Source organism: Coptis chinensis, chromosome 9, assembly GCF_015680905.1.
Source record: "Coptis chinensis isolate HL-2020 chromosome 9, ASM1568090v1, whole genome shotgun sequence".
In the NCBI taxonomy this organism is placed as follows: domain Eukaryota; kingdom Viridiplantae; phylum Streptophyta; class Magnoliopsida; order Ranunculales; family Ranunculaceae; genus Coptis; species Coptis chinensis.
The window spans coordinates 27,843,914-27,864,194 of NC_141464.1; the positions used below are offsets into that span (position 1 = coordinate 27,843,914).

At 39.4% G+C, this 20,281-nt stretch overlaps 2 protein-coding genes and 1 long non-coding RNA gene across 5 annotated transcripts; all 3 read right to left on the bottom strand.

The window, feature by feature from the left end:
- Positions 1 to 3,204: 3,204 nt before the first annotated feature.
- LOC147475407 (uncharacterized) lies at positions 3,205 to 3,951 on the bottom strand. Its single transcript, XM_086585407.1, has one exon. The coding sequence runs from the start codon at positions 3,949 to 3,951 to the stop codon at positions 3,205 to 3,207; it is 747 nt and encodes a 248-aa protein (XP_086441533.1).
- Positions 3,952 to 5,269: 1,318 nt separating this feature from the next.
- Positions 5,270 to 6,376, bottom strand: LOC147475408 (uncharacterized). Its single transcript, XM_086585408.1, has 2 exons — positions 5,789 to 6,376; positions 5,270 to 5,635 (listed from the first exon to the last, which is right to left on the bottom strand). The coding sequence occupies exons 1-2, from the start codon at positions 6,374 to 6,376 to the stop codon at positions 5,270 to 5,272; spliced, it is 954 nt and encodes a 317-aa protein (XP_086441534.1).
- Positions 6,377 to 18,814: 12,438 nt separating this feature from the next.
- LOC147475409 (uncharacterized) lies at positions 18,815 to 19,868 on the bottom strand. 3 transcript variants are annotated; one of them, XR_015208389.1, is made up of 5 exons: positions 19,854 to 19,868; positions 19,613 to 19,762; positions 19,480 to 19,540; positions 19,186 to 19,283; positions 18,815 to 19,075 (listed from the first exon to the last, which is right to left on the bottom strand). It is a non-coding gene; the product is annotated as an uncharacterized LOC147475409 (long non-coding RNA). The 3 variants fall into 3 exon arrangements; XR_015208388.1 differs by having other exon boundaries at positions 19,480 to 19,560; XR_015208387.1 differs by lacking the exon at positions 19,854 to 19,868 and having other exon boundaries at positions 19,480 to 19,618.
- Positions 19,869 to 20,281: the final 413 nt, after the last annotated feature.

Below are 20,281 nucleotides of genomic sequence, written 5' to 3' on the forward strand. Positions count from 1 at the left end.
CGCTTGCTGCCTCCGAAAGAAAGAAAACCCAAATACTCCCCACTCCCTAAAAGAAAGCCCCACAAGTCTTTTAAATACACCACCAAGATTTACCACTCCTAAGCCGTTGCCCAAAGAGCCGCCGCCGCTCAATCCCACTCCTCTACTCCCCATACCGCCCCCTCTTCGTATTTTGCGTTAGCGGACTGGGAAGACGATATTGTTCCTCCTCCTTCTACTGAGTCTGCCGTTGCTATGGCAACAAATAAGCTCAAATTGTGGGACAGCGACTCCGATGGTGATGAGGCTGTAGAAGTGGTGGCCAAGAGTCCGCCCGCGAAAAAGGCTAGGACTACATTTCTGGGCGTCTCTGTCCCTCCTATTGCACCGCCACGACCACTAGCTCCAGGGCGGCGTCATGGGAAGGAAACCACTGCCTCGGGTTCCCTGCCCTCTGATACAGTTGAAAACTGGGTACCTAGATTTCAGGCTAAAGATCGCGATATAACTATCTGCGACTCAGCCTTGGACAACCCAGCTATTGTCGCGTCTTTTTTTTTAACTCACATCTTCCCAAGGATCAAGCATATGGCGATTCTGGCTCTGTCGCCTCTCACAGATCGGCTATCTATACCGGTTGGGAAAAGGTAAGTTCCTCTTATTTATTTCTCTCTCAAATTCGCTACATTCGTTGCTAAGGAATATTATTTTTCAGCTGAGCCTAGACATTGGGTATGTGGTGCGTGGCTTGCCTAGTACATTGGACTCTCTGGAGATCACGAAGCAGGAGATTAATGGTCCTGATGGCTGGAAAACGAAGTATAACAAGCTGGAGAAGGATCGAGATGATCTTCGCATCGTGGTAGTGAAGGCTCAGAAAGCGCTCCAGCAAGCTGAGGATAAGCACCATGATTATGTATTGGGGGTCGCTTCCAAAATGGAGAGTCAAAGGAAGGCGGACATGCTTTCCACACAGGCTACTGTGGACAAAGCTGTGAAGGATGCCGCTGACCGCTTTCGAGTCCTAGCTGAGAAAAAGATTGGCTGTGCACTGAAGCAACAACTTGAAGAGCTTACTACTGCTGGCAGCCTTCTTCCCCTGCCCCCACCGCTAATTCCGCCTCCAATCATTGATACTCAAACGTTGGCACCATCCGATTCTGCTATGCCTATGCTACCTATATCTAGTAACAGCGCGGTCACTTCCCCCATTGCCGAGGATGATGATCTTGCAATTGCGGGGGATGTGATTGAGGTCTCTTCACAGAAGGATGTGTCTGAAGGGCAGCCGATGGGAGAGCATGAGCATGACCCTGAAGATTAGAATGTTGAATGAACTTTGTAATTTTGTTCTTTGCACTTTATATACTTTGACTGTTACTCATTTTGCGTTATGTATATAAATTTCACCTGGATTTCTGGGTAAGCCCAGCAGGTTACAACTCATGGTCCTTTGAACTTCAAATTTTACTATATTTCCCATAATTTCGCAATTGAAAGCTTAACTCACTTAGTAGTGCAAGATGTCCTATATCTTTTTACTTCATTTTGTCCGTCTTTTCTTGGTTGGGAAGCCTGATGGGGCAGCTTAGTTCGCCCCCAGTTTGATTTGATTCATAGTCCGCGAAGGCTCCTCCCCCCAGCTGTCTTTGGGTGGCTGTGAAGCCTTATGGGGACAACTCAGTTTGCCCCAAGTTTGATTCGGACCGCACTCTACGAATGGCTCATCCGCCCTACTGTCCTTAGATGGCTGTGAAGCCTTGTGATGGCAAAGCTTCGGTTTGCCCCGGTTTGATTTGGACCCGCGATCCACGAAGGCTCTTCCCCCATTGTCCTTGGATGGTCGTGGAAGCTGTGGGGTAACTCAGTTTGCCCCAAGTTTGATTCGGACCGTAGTCCACGAAGGGCTCAACCCCCCCGCTGTCCTTTGCTGGTTGTGAAGGCTTGTGGGGGCAGCTCAATTTGCCCCCAGTTTGATTCGAACCTCAGTTCGCGAAAAGCTCATCCCCCGCGCCCTTGGATGATGGTGAAGCCCGTCGGGCAGCTCAGTTTGCCCCAATTTGATTCGGACTACAGTCCGCGAAAGGCTCATCCCCCCCGCTATCTTTGGATAGCTGTGAAGCCTGTGGGGCAACTCAGTTTGCTCCAGTTTGATTCGGACCAGTGTCCGCGAAAGGCTCATCCCCTCCGCTGTCTTTGGATGGCTGTGAAGCCTGTGGGGGCAGCTCAGTTTGCCCCCAGTTTGTTTCGGACCCTAGTCCGCGACGAGCTCGTCCCCTTCGCTGTGAAGGCAGCTCAGTTTGCCCCCAAGCCAGTTGTGTTCCTTTCTTCATATTCATAAGATATATGGAAGAATTACGCTTTATTATATGATAAGTAAACAAAATTAACAATCCTCATCTCATACATGGAATTTTTTCAACATTCTAATGTTCCAAGGTTTCTCGATCCTAGCTGAAGTTTACAATCGATAAGTTCCAAAGGTACCATTTTCCATCACCACATAGGGTCCTTCCCAGTTGGGCCCCAGTTTACCCTCATTCTCCTTTCTCGTGGCTGGTGTAACGCACCGTAGAACTAACTCTCCAACCTAGAAGGTGTGCAGCTTCACTCTCTTGTCATATTGCCGCTGTAACCTCCGATGATATTCCTCCAAGCGTATGTGGGCTATTTCTCTTTTTTTTTCTATGAGATTCAGCTCACTAGCTAATATCCTCTCATTCTTTCTCGTTTCTACAGCTTTGGTTCTGGTCGTAGATACTATCATTTCCACTGGTATGACTACCTCTACCCCATGCATCATTGATAATGGTGACTCATTAGTCGAGGTTCGCAGTGTGGTGCGGTATGCCCAAAGTACGTGATTCAGTTCGTCAGCCCATGCTCCTTTCCGCTCCTCTAGTTTTCTCTTTATATTATCCATTATGATTTTGTTTGAAGATTCTAGTTGCCCATTTCCTTCTGGATTATATGGTGCCGAGAACCCCGGTTTCACCCTAAATGCTTGAAGGAACTCTCGCACCTTTCCCCCAGTAAATTGGGTTCCATTATCCGCGATGATTGTGTGTGGCAACCCGAACCTACATATGATGTTCTCCCATAGAAACTTCTTCATAGTTTCTTTCTTAACTTGTTGCAACGCTACTCCCTCTACCCACTTGGTGAAATAATCAGTAGCGGCCAACATGAACCTTCTTTTGCCACTCGCCATGGGCAGCGGCCCAACTATATCCAATGCCCACATGGCGAATGTATGAGCGGTGCAAATCTCTGGCACTTCTCACATTTCTTGGCATACACTGTGGCATCTCTCTTCATATGTGGCCAAAAGTACCCCTGTGATATCAATTTGTGGGTCGTTGTACGCCCCGCTGAATGACTGCTGCAGTCCCCTTCATGTATCTCAGCCAAAACTTCCTGTATCTGTTGCAGCCCTATGCACTTCAACATCGGTCCGTTGAAGTTCCTTTTATACAAATCCCTTTCGAGCAATGTGTATCTTTGACTCGTTTGTTCGATCCTTCGTCTCTCGTGTTTGTCTTCTATTTCTACTCCCATCAGGAATGTTTTAATGGATGTCATCCATCCCTGCTCTTTCTTGGTAGTAAGCCAAACACCTTCCTCCTCTGAAGGACTTGGTCTACTTAGCGCCCTCACTTCAATTGATCGACCCTCTGTTCCAGGAAGTACTGCGGCCACATAAGCCAATGTATCGGCATGTCTGTTTTCACCACGGCCGAGATGTGCAAACCTGATCTTGTCAAACTTGTTTGCTTTTCTTTGTAGGACTTCTAGGTACTTCGCCATCCTTGGGCAACGGGCCATAAATCCTCCATTCATCTGACAAATTACTAAGTTTGAATCCGAGTAAACCGACAATTCACTCACCCCCAAATCTTTAGCAAGATCCAAACCAGCTATCACTGCCTTATATTCAAACTCATTATTAGAAGCCGCAAATCCCAATTTCATCAACAACTCTAGCCGATTGTTCTCCGACGTCACCAGTACGACTCCAATTCCATTCCCTGTATCTGTCGCGGATCCATCCACGAAAACTCTCCATCCATTCTGCGCGTCCCTAAGGATCCAAACGATCGCGGCTCAACTCCCCTTCCTGTTCCATGACCATTTCCTCTCCCTAAGTTGGGTCCTCGGCTGGAAATTCTGCCAAAAACTCTGCCATGGCTTGTGCCTTTTCTGCAGTTCGAATCTGGTATTGAATCTCATAGCAACTGAGCATCACCACCCACTTTAGCATTCTTCTTGATTTGTCTGCTTTCAACGCTTGCTTTAATGGCAAATTAGTTATCACCACCACTTAATGGGACTCGAAGTAGGGCTTCAACTTTAAGGCCGAAAATATCAAGGCTAAAGCATACTTTTCGATTTTGCTGTATCGGGTTTCCGCATCCAGCATGGTTTTACTCTGGAAGTAAACTGGCTTTTCCACCACTCGTACTAGGATTGAACTCACTGCGTACTCTGAAACTCCCAGATACAAAAATAGCTTCTCCCCCTGTTCCGGCCGTGATAGTAAAGGTGCTTTTCCCAAATAACTTTTCAACTCTTGAAAGGCCTCTTCACACTCCGCTGTCCATTGGAAATCCGGAGTTTTTCTCAACAAACGATACAGTGGTTGGCATTTATCCGATGATTTTGAAATAAATTTGTTCAATGCCGCGACCCTGCCAGCCAGCCGTTGCACTTCTTTCATGTTCTGAGGGGATGACATATCTATCAGTGATCTAATCTATTCGGGATTCACTTCTATTCCTCGATATGTTATTATGTATCCCAAGAATTTTCCAGAAGTTACCCCGAAGGTGCATTTCTCGGGGTTGAGCTTCAGTTTATACCTCCACAGTATGTGGAAAGTCTCCTGGAGTCCCTTTAAATGCTCTTGTTCTGACATGCTTTTTTCCACCATATCGTTAATATAAATTTCCATCCCTTTCCGAATCTTACCCTTAAACATTTTTTCTCCTAACCACTGAAATGTGGCCCCAGCATTCTTTAACCCAATTGGCATCCTCGTATAGCAGTAGGTACCACCTTCCACCACGAAGGTTGTCTTCTCCTGATCTGGCCCGTATATCGCGACCTGATTGTATCCCATGGACGCGTCCATAAAAGAGAATATCTTGAACCCTGCCATTCTGTCTACCAGCTCATCTACCCGAGGCATTGGGTAACAATCTTTAGGACATTCTCTGTTGACATCTGTAAAGTCAACACACATCCTAACCTTGCCATTCTTCTTCGATACCGCGACCACATTCGACAACCATTATGTGAACTCAACAACTCTAATTATCCCGACCCCTTTCAATCTTGTAACCTCTTTGCGAATATCTTCAGCGTACTTCGGCCTCACGCTTCTCATTTTCTGTCTTACTGGCTTAGCATTTTCATTCATATGCAAGCGATGACAGGCAAACTCTGGATCTAACCCCGTAATATTCTCAATCACCCATGCAAATATATCCTTATTCTCTGTCAAAAACTGTACTAGCATACCCTTCCATATATCTAGCAACTCAGACCCCACCGAAGTAAATTTCTCCTCGTCTCCTACCCCCAGGTTCACTATCTCAATCTCATTTAAAGTTTTCGGTCCAGGTGGAGGCTCATATATTTCCGTTAAAGCCGCTTCCTGTAATTGTTATGCCGCTCCAGGTTCCTGAGCCGCGCCCTCCCCCTTCGTTCCTCGGATCATATTTTTTACTGTCACCTGGTGGATATTCTGTGCGGCCACTTGATCCCTTCTAATTTCATACATCCCTCCATTTGTGGGGAACCGGATTACCTGGTAATATGTCGATGGAATTTCCCTCATCTCATGAATACATCGCCTCCCTAGGATTGCATTGTACTGGGAGTTTGTGTCCACCACCATGAACCTGGTGAATACAGTCATCGGACCAGCAGTCATTGGTAAAACTAGTTCCCCCATGGGCTCGATCATACTGCCGTTGAACCCAAACAAATTCGTTTGTGGTGCTTTCATCTGGTCTCTATCAATGTTCATTTCCTCCATGGCTCCTTTGAATAGCAGATCCACCAAACTTCCGTAGTCTATCAACACCCTCTTTACCAGATAGTTTCCCATTGCTATAGTGATTACCAATGCATCTTCATGCGGTGAAATTACTGACTCCAGGTCCTTTGGGGTGAACATTATGGTTTCATTATCCTTCGCGGTTCCACTGACTAACCGCGGTATGCTTACCACTTCATTGACCTGCCGCAGAGTTGCTGTCTTTCTTATCTTTTCGCGGTGTACATTTCTCCTAAGTGTTTCCCCGCTAAAAATAACGTTGATAGTACCTAAGATTCTTGCAGGTGTCGGCAACCTCTCAGCTTGACGCACCTCAGTGACGAATTCTCTGAGCATTCCTTTTTCAATCATCCTCTCCACCAATCACTTCAATGCATAACATTCATTTGTTGCGTAGTTCTGGATCTGATGATATGCGCAAAATGGTTTCCCTTCTATTTCTCCTGGCGTGTTCCGCGGACCTTCATAGTACTGCAACCCCTTAATTAGCGGCAAGATCTTCTCTAGAAGCCTGTTAAGTGGAGTTTGCTCTATCTCGCGGTACAATTTTCTTTCCCGAATGTCCCTCCTACCACGATCACCAGTTCTCTCTGGTCCCCGGCTCTGCCCTCTGTATGAAATCTTTTCTCTTATCCCTCCGGTTATCTTTGTCCACAGCCTGTATTGCCTTCCTCGATCTCTTCTGTTCCTTTGCGTTTCTCTGCATTATGTCCTCATATCGTATGTATTTTTCTACCTTCGGGTACAGAGCGTGCAAAGTGGTGATTTCAATCTTGGAAACCGACTCGTGGACTCTAGTTCCTTGCCTCAAACCATGCTGGAAGGCTATGACCGCTGTATGTTCATCCAAATTTTCCACTCTCAGTGTCTCTTCTTTGAATCTACACAAAAACTCCCTCAATAATTTCCGCGGACCGCTGCTTGATATTGAATAGAGTCACGATATTGACCACCCTCCGCTTTTTGTGTATGAAGTGATCGACAAAGGCGCGCTCTAACTCTTCAAATCTGCTGATGCTCCTCGATGCTAACCTGTAATACCAGTCTGAGGCTCCTCCCTTAAGACTTGCTGGGAACATCATGCATCGGAGTCCATCATACTTGGCTTCCTGCCATAACGACATCTGTTGTCGGAAGTGATGCAGATTATCTGTCGGGTCTCCTTTCCCATCATACCTTTCAAACCATAGTTGGTTGAACCTCTTAGGCACTTCAGAATTCCAAATTGAATCTGCCAATAGATTCTTATTGATACTCACAACCTCTTTCTGTGCTGCACTCTGGTTCACTTTTTCTGCTCCATGATTCACTTCCCTATCTTTCTCAATCATCGCCTGTACAACCTCCAGCATGATGCCCGCTGTTTGTTCCACGCCCACGGGTGGAAATTCTTCATTCTCCCCCTCCATTTCACTGCCTTGCAGATCCCTCCGCTCTGTTTCTACCTGGGTGGACTCCCTTTCTTTTCTCAGCCCATCATTCTCATTATGTAACCTGACTATCTCCTCTTGAAAGAGTATGGTGGCATCCGCCGCCACCTCCGATGTCTCTTCTTCCCCTACTCCTTCTATCTTTACGCTTGTTGCTTCTTCTTCCGCCTCTCGAACCACTTCTTTCCTAGGTCTTCCTACTGTTCTTTTCGCTATGGTGGCCATTTTCGCTAGGTCCCCACAGACAGCGCCAAATGTATTATCAAAGATTACAACCTATAAACTTACTGGTACTAATGTTTTTCTCTCTCTCGTTATTTTTTTCTTTTTCCTTTTCTCTTTCTCTCTTTCACCCACTCTTTTATCGCTCCTCTTCTTTCACTTCTCCAACCGCCTCTTGTCGTCCGTTGATCTCTTTTTAATCCAGCATCCCCTGCCCCCCACATGTTACGACGGTTTTCTAGCAGTTAGGGTTTCGCAAACCTAATATATTGCAGCATGTCTCCGCCTTCTTAAATTGCCTCTGGCCTACTTACCACCTATAATCTCATATGTCAGGAATATGGCCTCTACAATGTTGTTATAGGAACACCTTGTTTCTCTTGTTGGATGGGTTCTGGGATGTGTGGAAGGATATTCGTCTCAGATATGGACTCTTTTGAATTGGATTGGAGAAAAGATAAGGTAGTTGCTATTTGTTGAGTTAGTATTGTTTGCTTGGCCATTTCCTGGTAGAGTTGGTCTGTGAGGGATAGTGAAGTGGAATATGAATATGATATGGATGGTGATAAATCTGAATGGCAATGGGTTTTGGGTGAAACCGCACTCTGACTGACCATATGGATATATGAATGGTGGTTGACTATTTGTGGTGGAACATCATGAATTGTCGGCATGTCTAGAAAACTCTTGAGTGTATGGGGTACTGGGAAAGTTTGAAAATTGAGGTTCGTAAATGTAAGGATTTCCCGTAATAGACTCGAATTCGGTATATGATAGACAATGGGATAACCAGTGATAAGGACTACCGCAAAAAAAACAAGGTTCTGGGTTTGCATTGTAATTCCATGACAGTTGCGATGTGATCAGCTCCCAAATGTGCATTTTATTACCCGTATATTGCTACATTACAGTCCCTTTTACGCTTAACGAAAAAACAACTCATAGCTTTTATTGCCTTTTCAGGTTAAAGAGTATTTCATACCACTTATCCTAAAAGGTGCGTCTTAGAACCAAAAGGAGCATTAATCAGGCTTATTATGAAGACCAGTAGGTGCTATGGAAAAGTGCTAAAAATGTCAAGTCAACTGGTCAAAGTCAACAGTCAAAGGACTCAATTTTGAAGGCCAAAGATGGAGCCTTTATTTCAAATTATGAATACTTATCCCTAAACGTACTTTGGTTAAGAAGGCACCAAAAAGCAAAAGCAAAAGCAAAAGTGATAGGGGTGAGGTGTCTAGTTCAGAATGGATGAGGGAAATCTGTAAATGGCAAAAGTAGGGGTATATAATAAGAAAGCAAAAGAGAGAGAACTGATCCATTGTCTTAGGATCCAAACCATTTGATTTATTTATTTTCTTGTCTTGTTTTTTCAATTTATGTTTTTAATTTCTTGTTATTTCATTTCCTTTATTTCAATCAACTTGTTATTGTTCGTTTGTTTCACTCTTCATCTTTTTTGCTTATTTCATTTCAATGTTTTAATCAATCTTCCTTTCATGTTTTCAAGTCATTTTAATCAACAATCAAAGCTTTCAAGTTCATTAACTTAGAACCATTCTAATATTCAAGAGTCTACCTTTCTTCTTCTATCTCCCTCACTCAAACTCTAAACAATTTAGGATGAACCTCAACTTCTATCTAAACTCTTTTGAAGTATACTTCCACCACTACTAAAGCTTCACGATGCATATTGATAAGACATGAATGCTCTATCAATGATGATGCACAAACAATAGATTTTTTTTTTTTTTTTTTTTTTTTTTTTTTTTTTTTGGGTCTATATTTTACTATGCCCTGTTCAAGAGAACAATTGGGCGTGAGATGAGAGGAGCTGATCCAACTGGCGAAAGATAACCGTCGTTCACTGATTTGAGCCCAAAACTGTGGTTTAAACCCTTTAATAGTATTTCTATTTAGCCAATTATGTTATTAATAATTTAGGTTTATCACTAATTAGGTGATTTTGAGTATTACAGGCTTCGGAGTTGAATAAATGTAAATTCGTTAATAATTAGGCGCTAAAAGGAGCTAAAGTGATTGCTATAGAAGTTCCATAAAGAAAGCCCAAGTTTTATGGAGAAAAAGCCCTAAAAAAGCCCAAGTCAAAACTATTAAATGAAAGTCAAACCGGATTACAGAGCTGAAGAAAAGTCAACAGAACTTTAAAAGGCCATATCTTTGGACTCATGCCTCGGATTTGGGCCCATTTTATATCAAAATGACCGGCTCAGACAGCCCTTTCCAATGGTCTAGGCCTTAACTTGATTAGAGTAGCATAAGTTAGTAAACACTCGCACTATAGTAATACGACTAGAATTGGAAGTTTTGGATTCAACCAATTGGGTTATGGACTTGATTTATGGGTCCATAACCTAGCCTAAAAATCCATGCACGATTTTGTATCATTATATAAGAGAATAAAAACCCTAAACCCCATATCTCTCCCTACCATCTACAATAATATATCTCCCTCTTTAGTTTAGTTTAGGTTTAGTTTGTAGCCTCCATTAGATAGAACCTTTCAATAAAAGCTTTAGTTTATTCAATTCAATTATTTCTTCTTTACATTATGTCTTCCTTTCATTATTTTAGTTTAATTAATCCAATGATATTAGGCTAATCCTCTAATTAGAGGGAGTGATTATGAATCCTAATGAGGAATAGATTGCTTAGTAGAATTATTTAATTGTGTATGTGTTTCAATGAGTTTAGTTTATTGTATGACTTCCAAAATAAGCATATAGTGAATTAAACTTGGAATTATTATAATTAAGTCGAGAGACTTGGTTATAATAATCCTGCATGCTAGTAATAATGACTATAGAGATGTAGGTTGTTGCTAGGGATGATAAAGTTTGAGGCTTTAGGTTGGATCATTGCGTGAAAACCTAAAGATGATCTATTTTCAATGAATAATTCTATTCTTACATGAAACTGATCATTAGGTGTATTAATTACTCTTCTCTATAACTTTCTCTTCCATCAAAACCCTATTTCTATTAGTTTAGTTAATTTCGATTTATTTGAATCCATAGTATAATCGTAGAATAAAAATCTCTCAACATAACATTGTTCTCACCATTGTTTCCTTTTGTTTGATTAGTCTAAGCACTTGTTTAGTTGATTGATTATTTGTGTTTACACATAAATAGTTAGTTTACATAAATTTTGTAATATCAAATGGCGCCGCTGCCATCTTAAATTCATTCAGGCCAAGAATTCAATTGGTTGAATCTAAGGGGCAATCCCCCATTCTCTACCCACCCACCCTTTTAATTTTTCATTCTTGTTTCTAATATTTTTGTTACTGTTCAAGCTTGAAATTCACTGTTTTAAACTAAGAACGCACCCGCCCTCCCTTTTGCCTTGCACAAAGAGCGCTCACGCTCCCTTAAGACTGCGGACTCACAATGAAGAATACTGCAGTAAAGGTATTATTAAATTTCCAAAAATTCTGAAATTTGTCAAGAATAATCTTTAAGGTGTTATTGATTTATTGGAATTGTTTCAGATTTTTCCTTGTTGTTTCACCTAGTGAACTATTACCATCTTTACACTACTGTATTTCAGCTTTCACACCGTAAGTTCGGAAAACCTGACGAGTAAGGTTACTTAGGAAATTCCAAAAAGTATAAGATTTTGAAAGGACTATCTATCATAAGTCAGAAGTTTTCAGTAAAAAATTGAAGTGCTTTTTATTTGTTTTGACCACCTAACTAGTGGATTGTTTCCAGTGTGTTTCTGCAGTTTTGCAACACTTAATTTCTGGAACAACAACCGATAAGGAGGGTTTGTAGAACTCCAATTGCTCTAAATATTTTACAGGAATACGCATGATCTGTTAGAATTCTTCAATACAATTTTGTCGATTTGTGGCTCTATTTTGATTGATTAACCATTCGGTTGTTTGTATTGTGTCCGAAAACTGTCTCACAAACTTTGTAGGGCAGTAGAAGGACTTTCATTATTCCAATTGTTCTAAACTTTTACAGGCTATTTACTGGATGTCTTAGAACACTACTGTAAAAATTTCAAATTTTTTGGAGGGTGCACGCGCCCTAAGTACTCTATTTCTGAAGCACACCCACCCTCAGGGTACTGGATTTTTTTTTCCGGAAGAATACCTTGAGCGTGTCCGCGCCTTTATAACCCTGTTTCTAAGCGCGCTTGTGCCCCACTGAAGAAAAGCCCGATTTTCACAGGTTAGTTGCAAACTCTCCTTTTGTTCAAATTATTTTATATTCAGTGTTTCCAACTTCTTAAATACATTGAGATTGCGTATACAAGACACTATTCATACGCGTAGCAAGGAGACATTCAGGTACTCCTTCTTCCACTCCTCGCCTCTTATGTTAGAGGAGTTTTAATTCTAGTATAATCAGGCTTGTTTTTTGAAAAGGAAATATCATACGCCTATCTAGAATTTCACACACTACACCTGCATCAATGGCTAAAGAACCAAAGACTCCTCTCTCTGATTTTTATAAAGCACTAAACGATGGCCCTAAGTCGTACATCGTTCTTGCAGACCTAGTGGGGGATTTTTGAATTCCCCCTAATATATTTAACTTGTTACCGGTTTTCCATGGTTTAGACCATGAGAAGCCTTATCAACACATGCATAGGATAGAACAAGTTCTTACTACATTCCATCATCCTAGCGTAAGTCTTGATCAAGTTAAACTTAGGGTGTTTCCATTCACCCTAAGCGACAAGGTGACGTCTTGGTTAATAGCCCAAACGCCAAACTCTGTGGACTCATGGGCTAATCTTGTTTAAGTATTCATGGAACAGTTTTACCCACCACTGAAGACAGATGAAATGCTTTAAAAGATTCATTTCTTCTACCAAACTCCTCATGAATCCTTTTCAGAGGCTTGGAATTATTTCACTGATCTTCTCATTGAATGCCCGCATCATAATCTTGCGAAGGACATGCTTGTTTGTGCTTTCTTCAAAGGAGTTTCACATCATCATAAAGAGGTTCTAGATATCATGACTGGGGGTAGCTTTCTTAGTAAAGGAGCCTTGGAGGCTTATAAATTTTTAGAAGATCAATCTAAGAGGAACAACAATTAGGGAGGTAACGACTCTTCCCTCTCCATTCCTTCTTCTTTTGAGGTTAAACCTGATCCCGAGCTTAAAACTCTTATCGATGCCCTCACTAAAAAGGTATATGTCTGCTCTGTTCAACAACAACCCATTCCAGTCATGAACATTAACTCTACTCATTGTAATGTCTGTTTTATTCGTGAGCATTCCGACTTCTATTGTCCTCTTGTCTATGCACAACCACCACCAAAACAATCAAACTTTAACCAGTTAACTCAACCTCAAGGACTAGGAAACTTAGGTGACCAAAATAGAGGTTTAGTGCCCATGACCCAGAACTATCAACATCAAGACATGAACGCTCAACAAGCCTTAATTCCAGTTCAACCATCTACAGACGAAGTAGTAGTGACCTTATTAGAAAAACAAAATCAAATTATGCAACAAAACTCCAACTTGATGAAAGATCAACATGATCAAAACTCGAAAATGATGCAAATGATGCATTCTTTGTCCCAAAAGGTTATTGACATTTCTCCAAACCAAAATAATAACCAAACAAGTGTGTTTCCAGGTCAAGCAGTGCCTAATCCTAAGTCAACAAACACCGCCTTCAAAATAAACAATATTCAGTGTAATGGTAATATATCCCCAAGGGACCTACAGGCAGTCACTACCCTTCATTCAGGGAGAGTAGCTGATAACAAAGTAATTATGCTTGAAAATCGCCCGCAAACAGAAGCTGAAAATGAAACCATACCAAATACTGTCATAGAAATTGAAGACCCTACAACTGTAGAAGTACAGTTAAACCACAACCAAAAGGGAAAACCTTACAAAACCTAATAATAAAAACTGATGATCCTACACATGTAGAGGTTCCAACTTGGACACCTAGATGGAAAACGGCTAAAGATAAAGCACAGACTAATAATACTTTTGACCCTTATGCTAAATATAGAGATAAACCACCATATCCCCAGAGACTAATTGTGTCTAAAAAGGACGAGAATTTTGATGAGATTAGTGAAGTGCTTAAAAATCTGACTATAAACCTTTTCTAGATGCTATAAAAAGTCTACCTGGATACGCTAAGTTTCTAAAAGAGTTGTGCACCAAGAAGAGGAAAACCAACATACCCAACGAAGCCTTCTTAACTGAACAATATCCCTCTTTATCTGAACATAACAGAATTATTAAGTACAAAGACCCTAGTCGTCCTACTGTACAATGCACCTTGGCAAATTACTTCATAACAACTACTCTATTAAACATGGGGGCAAGTGTTAACTTACTCCCTTTTTATTTATATAAACAACTAGGTCTAACAAAACTTCAACCAACCAAAATGACTTTGTAGTTAGCCGATCGTTCTATTAAGTACCCCAGGGGCGTAGTTGAAAACATTCTCGTTAAAGTTCAAGATTTTTACTACCCAGCCGAATTTGTTATTCTTGACACAAAAGTTGCTCATGATTCTATTCCCATCATCTTAGGGCGTCCTTTCTTGGCAACCACCAATGCCCAAATGAATTGTCGGGATGGCTCAATGACTCTTTCTTTTGGAAATCTTTATGTTGAAGTTAACATGTTTAGACAAAATTAGGGAAAACTAGGTTTGCCTGTTGAAGGAGAAGTGAAGTCCATTGACAGTTTTGTATCTCACATTAGTGTGGCCGACACTTTCCTCCCCACACTAGTAGATACCCATCATATGAAAGAAGACAAAGATCACAATTTCGACTCCTTGGATGAGATTGATGGCTTTTTCAAAGATGCAGATGAATACCATAATTATGTGGATGCGACCAAGCTAGATAAGGAATTCTATGAGTTTCTAAGAGCCTGTGATGATCCACCCTCTCAAAAACTACCTAGAGCACCACCCGACCACCATCCACCTGAGCAAATCCCTTATAGGATCCAATCATTCTTCCCACCCTTTTCTTCTAACACTTATCCACATTTCAAGTATTTTCCACAACCATTCATTTTCTCACGATCATTCACTTGGACACCCTTTCGTTAAAAAAAAAAAAGAGTACACGCTCGATTAGGTTCTAGGTCCATCAGATCTCGCTCTCATTCTACTAAGTTGCGTCCTAGAAAGTCTTATTGATTGATTCTATTTGGGGGTGCATTCCATGTTAATTATTTATAGAAAGACCCACAGCTTTTTCAGTTGTTGATATATGGTAAACTGCATTTTAATACATATATATTATATAAAGTCTCGAGTATCTAACTATAAAAGACTCATTTTATTTTTTAGGTGTACTCCATTCCAATCTTATGTTATGGGAGTGCACCATTAACGTAACTGGACCATCCTTTCGGAGTGCTTGGTTGTAAGTGCCGCATCCTTAGTCCACGTTTCATGTCACTCATGCATTCTTCTCTTGCATTTTTTCTCGTTGTTTGAGTAGTGTTTCTCTATGGAGTGAGTTTCATTTTTATTTCTTTATCGTAATTTTTTTTTCCAAAAATCAAACATATTAAAATTAAAAAAATTAAAAACATAAACATGTGTTAGTAAGTCTATAGAATATGACTTTAAAAGACCCAAGTTTTTGTACAATACCACCTTCCTGGAGTATAGGCCAAACAAAAATTTTCAAACTTAAAAAGAGTTTTCCAATTTTGTTTCGAGGTGGCGTGTTTTGGTCATTCATTTCAAAACTTTTTGCCACCCTTTGCCTGTCATGTTTACTTCAGTAGAGTTTATGTTAGTTAGTACGTAACAGTTTAATTGTGCTTCATGTTATCATATCATCTTTACAATTTTTCAGTTACAGGTATTGCCAATTTTTGCCACGTTTATATAGTACATTCTTTCCTTATCTCTTTACACTTTGAGGACAAAGCGTTCGATTGTTTGGTGGTGGGATAGAAACATTTACAAAAATTAGGCACTTTTAGGATGTAAATTATGCATTTTTCATTATAAAAGTTTAAAAATCATAAATATTGTTTATACTAGGCACTTAGTGATAATGGTATTGTTCCCTTCTCCATGATGATATTAGTCTAGAAATCTCACGTAGTATTTGAATTAGAATAGTTTTTAGAAACATAGGTTAATATGTATGTAATAATCATTGCATCTTTCCATAAATATATTGCATGAACATCTATATTTGTATTGGCAGTAAGTTTCTAAAATCTAGGCTAGAGTACTTATTCTACAAATCCTGTAAGAATATAGCCTAAAAGCCTTATATGAGTGAAATATCTGAGTAATAACACAAGGGAGAAGTAAATTCCAAATAGAGAAATCACACGTCCACTTTCTTGATCACTATACCATCTTTACAATTTTTCAGTTACAGGTATTGCCAATTTTTGCCACGTTTATATAGTACATTCTTTCCTTATCTCTTTACACTTTGAGGACAAAGCGTTCGATTGTTTGGTGGTGGGATAGAAACATTTGCAAAAATTAGGCACTTTTAGGATGTAAATTACGCATTTTTCATTATAAAAGTTTAAAAATCATAAATATTGTTTATACTAGGCACTTAGTGATAATGGTATTGTTCCCTTCTCCATGATGATATTAGTCTAGAAATCTCACGTAGTATTTGAATTAGAATAGTTTTTAGAAACATAGGTTAATATGTATGTAATAATCATTGCATCTTTCCATAAATATATTGCATGAACATCTATATTTGTATTGGCAGTAAGTTTCTAAAATCTAGGCTAGAGTACTTATTCTACAAATCCTGTAAGAATATAGCCTAAAAGCCTTATATGAGTGAAATATCTGAGTAATAACACAAGGGAGAAGTAAATTCCGAATAGAGAAATCACACGTCCACTTTCTTGATCACTATACCATATCCTAAGCAAGAATTTAGGCCTTTTTTGGATCGATATAGCCAGAAATTCAAACCTATATGAAATTATTTTTCGCTTGCTGCCCCTCTGAGCCTTTCTTTAGCCTTTTCATAAACCACAATTCCTTTACCCTTTTATAAAAAAACAAAATAAAAATAAAAATCAGTTTACCCAATTTTTTAATGAGTCTGAGAATAGAGATGAAATGAAGAAAAGAAAAGAGAAAGACCTGTGGAAAACCAAGAATTTGTTAGTTGCTTCAAATAAGAAAAGAAAAGAAAGTTTCCATCCAAAGAAAAAAAAAAAAAAAAAAAAAAAAAAAAAAAAAAAAAAAAAGTTAGAACTCTAAAAACATAATCAAATGAGTCAAAAGCCAAAAGAAAAAAAAAAAAAAATGGCTAAAGATGGAAACAAAGTAAGAACAAGGTTTTCTCTAGTTACATATTTTGAAGACTCTATTATCTCAGACTTGTCCTTTTGAATATCCATTTTCTTCCTTCTTAAAACCATCACCTAATCTCCGTAACACATAATAAAGACCTCTAGCTCAATTAGGAATAGGGTAGTGTGGTAGTAAGTGGCAGATGTGTTTGATCGAGTTCGACTTCCTTGCATGTCATTGAGATTGTAAGGTAAAGTGTGCCTACTGCACACTGGAGTGAGCGAAACTTGAGTGGAAAAATCAGAGTGTTTTTGTCTTGACATATATGTGAGGACCTACTTAAGGACAGTATTCCAAAGTTTCAGAAATAGACCTATTATTGCATTTCATAGCATAGTTCATTATATATATATGTTTATCCGTAGATGATTTATTATTATGCACATATTAGCTTAGGTTTCAAATTGATTATTTTGTACTCATTGCTAGTGAGATGTATACATATTTGAGAATAAATAAGGAAACATTAATTTTTATTTCTTAGTGGTTGTAGTATAGATGAAGTATATGAGTACCTTCTCTGGAAAACTCTCACAAGGCTATAACTCGTCCACTAAGGAATTCCTAGTGGTTTAAGGTCTTATTGGATATGGTCAATGCAATCGCACTCAGTGAAACGAGACTAGTTAAAAATACATTTTTGGCCACTTATTATAATTTCACATATTTGCATGAGGACAAGCAAAATGTTGTTTGAGGGTGGTTTGATAAGTGCCAAAAACTGTGGTTTAAACCCTTTAATAGTATTTCTATTTAGCCAATTATGTTATTAATAATTTACCTTTATCACTAGTTACGTGCTTTTGAGTATTTCAGGCTTCGGAGTTGAATAAATGTAAATTCGTTACTAATTAGGCGCTAAAAAGAGCTAAAGTGATTGCTATGGAAGTTCCATGAAGAAAGCCCAAGTTTTATGGAGAAAAATCCTATAAAAAGCCCAAGTCAAAACTGTTAAGTGAAAGTCAAACCGGATTAGAGAGTTGAAGAAAAGTTAATAGAACTTCAAAAGACCATATCTTTGGATTCATACCTCAGATATGAGCCCATTTTATATCAAAATGACCGGCTTAGAAATCCCTTTCCAATGGTCTATACCTTAACTCGATCAAAGTAGCATAAGTCAATGAAAATGCACACTACAGTAACACGGCCAGAATTAGAAGTCTTGGATTCAACCAATTGGGTTATGGACTTGATTTATGCATAACCTAGCCTAAAAACCCATGCACGATTTTGTATCATTATATAAGAGAATAAAAACTCTAAACCCCAATCTCTCCCTACCATTAGCTAGAATAATGGGAACACCACACTACAACCAAACAGCACTTTTGTGATGGCTAGGAGGTGTCAGAATTATATTTTGTGACGCCTACAAGGCGTTGGAATTTAGGCATCTGTGTTGGTGTCAAAAATATTTGTGACGCCAAACTGCCGTCACAATTGACATATTTTATCGGCCATGACGCTATCACTAAATATGCATTACTAACGCCTGTACGCCGTCACTAAATGTGCATTACTAACGCCTCTACGCCGTCACTAAATTTGCATTACTGATGCCTCTACGCCATCAGTAATTATAAATTTGTTTTTTTTAAATGCTTACTGACGCCACAAATTATTATTTATTTATTTTTTAAAAAAATATTTGTTTTTGGTTTCCATCCTAATATTTATATTTCCACCCCCCCCCCCCCCTGAAATCACCTGCATAAATACAACCACATAAACCCCAAACACATAATATAATTAAGACTTTACAAGCAATTATACACAAAGAAAATCTTAGTAATAACCATCACCAAAATTTGACTAAGTATATATATCACTTAATGAATAACATGTAAATTAAAAGATATAGATGTATGGATATAGCAAAATCTACCAACATACTATTTCAATATAATTCCTATACAACAACTCAAGATCACATCTTAAGAAGCAAGAGCATGGGGTCCTTGACGATTCTCCTGGCGGTCTCGCTCTAAAACATACACACCCTGGACCAAGCTAGCAGCTAGAGATCTTCGGTGATATTCATTTTTCCTTCATAAAAAGAAAAAAATTCATTTCAACTAGACCTTAGTCAACACAAGCTAAGGAACCACTAAAACAAGCTATTGACTAGTCAATATACACAATTTTATTTCACTAACCGTGCAGTCTCCTTGACGATTCTCCTGGCGGTCTCGCTCTAAAACATACACCCTGGACCAAGCTGGCAGCTACAGATCTTCGGCGATGTTCATTTTTCCTTTATAAAAAGAAAAAAATTTATTTCAACTAGACCTTAGTCAATACAAGCTAAGGAACCACTAAAACAAACTATTTACTAGTCAATATACACAAATTTCACTAACCGTGTAGTCGTAACATAATATGCTCTGCCATATGCATGATGTCACAAAAAAAATGAAATTTACTAGCATTTAGACTGTTAAGAGTAGAACCTTTTCAGCATTCCTAAACCTCGCCTTCCAACCACAAGAGAATCAAGCTTCAAGTCATCAACTGCATCACAAAGTTTATCCCTCAGGTGAAAACACTTGTAGATACTTTCTAGCTGGGAAAGTAATGACATACCTTTCTATATTCGGTCTCAGACAGCCGCGGTTCATTTCTCTTCCTTAAGATTTGTGACTCAATCTCTTTCAGCTTCTCTGAGGTATCCTCAAAGGATTTTGCACAAAGAAGCCTCAATGGTATAGCTAGCAGCCTTGAAAAAATTGTCCCCTAAAGAAAATTTAGATAGAAATTAATAAAATGTCCAATATACTAGTACCAGAACCTGAAGCTAATTAAATAGAAGGGAAATAGTTTAGACCATAGACAGCAAATATGTGAATGCCAGGTTTTAGTTCGGAGACTTCACACAGTTGAAGACTTTCCAACCTTTTAAAGAAAGCAGCACTTGGTCATTTCCATAGCAGGTACAGAGGTAATGCAAAAAAAAAAATCCCAGAATTCTAAAAAGAACATGGCACTATAAAAGAGCTTCACAAAATGTTCTATCCAATACATTTAAAAGACTTGAGAACCTCACCTTTGGATCTTCATCACTTTCCACATTAGCATCCACCTACTTTGCAGCTTTCCTAATTGTCCCTCCCAATGAAACACCAGGTGTCGCTGAGTGCCTCTTTCGCACCTTCTCCTGTGACTAGAGCATACAAAAGAAAAGGAAGATTCAACTTTAAAGTATAGTTGAAAATACCATGTGGGGGGACCGAAGCTGGAAATTAGCATTTACAT

Bases quoted from the DNA above. Each gene is read 5' to 3' on its own strand.
- LOC147475407 (XM_086585407.1), bottom strand. From the start codon at position 3,951: ATGAAATTGGGATTTGCGGCTTCTAATAATGAGTTTGAATATAAGGCA.
- LOC147475408 (XM_086585408.1), bottom strand. From the start codon at position 6,376: ATGCTCAGAGAATTCGTCACTGAGGTGCGTCAAGCTGAGAGGTTGCCG. The intron at 5,636-5,788 runs GTAATCCGGTTC...TAACAATTACAG, and splicing joins TTCCATCGACATATTACCAG to GAAGCGGCTTTAACGGAAAT.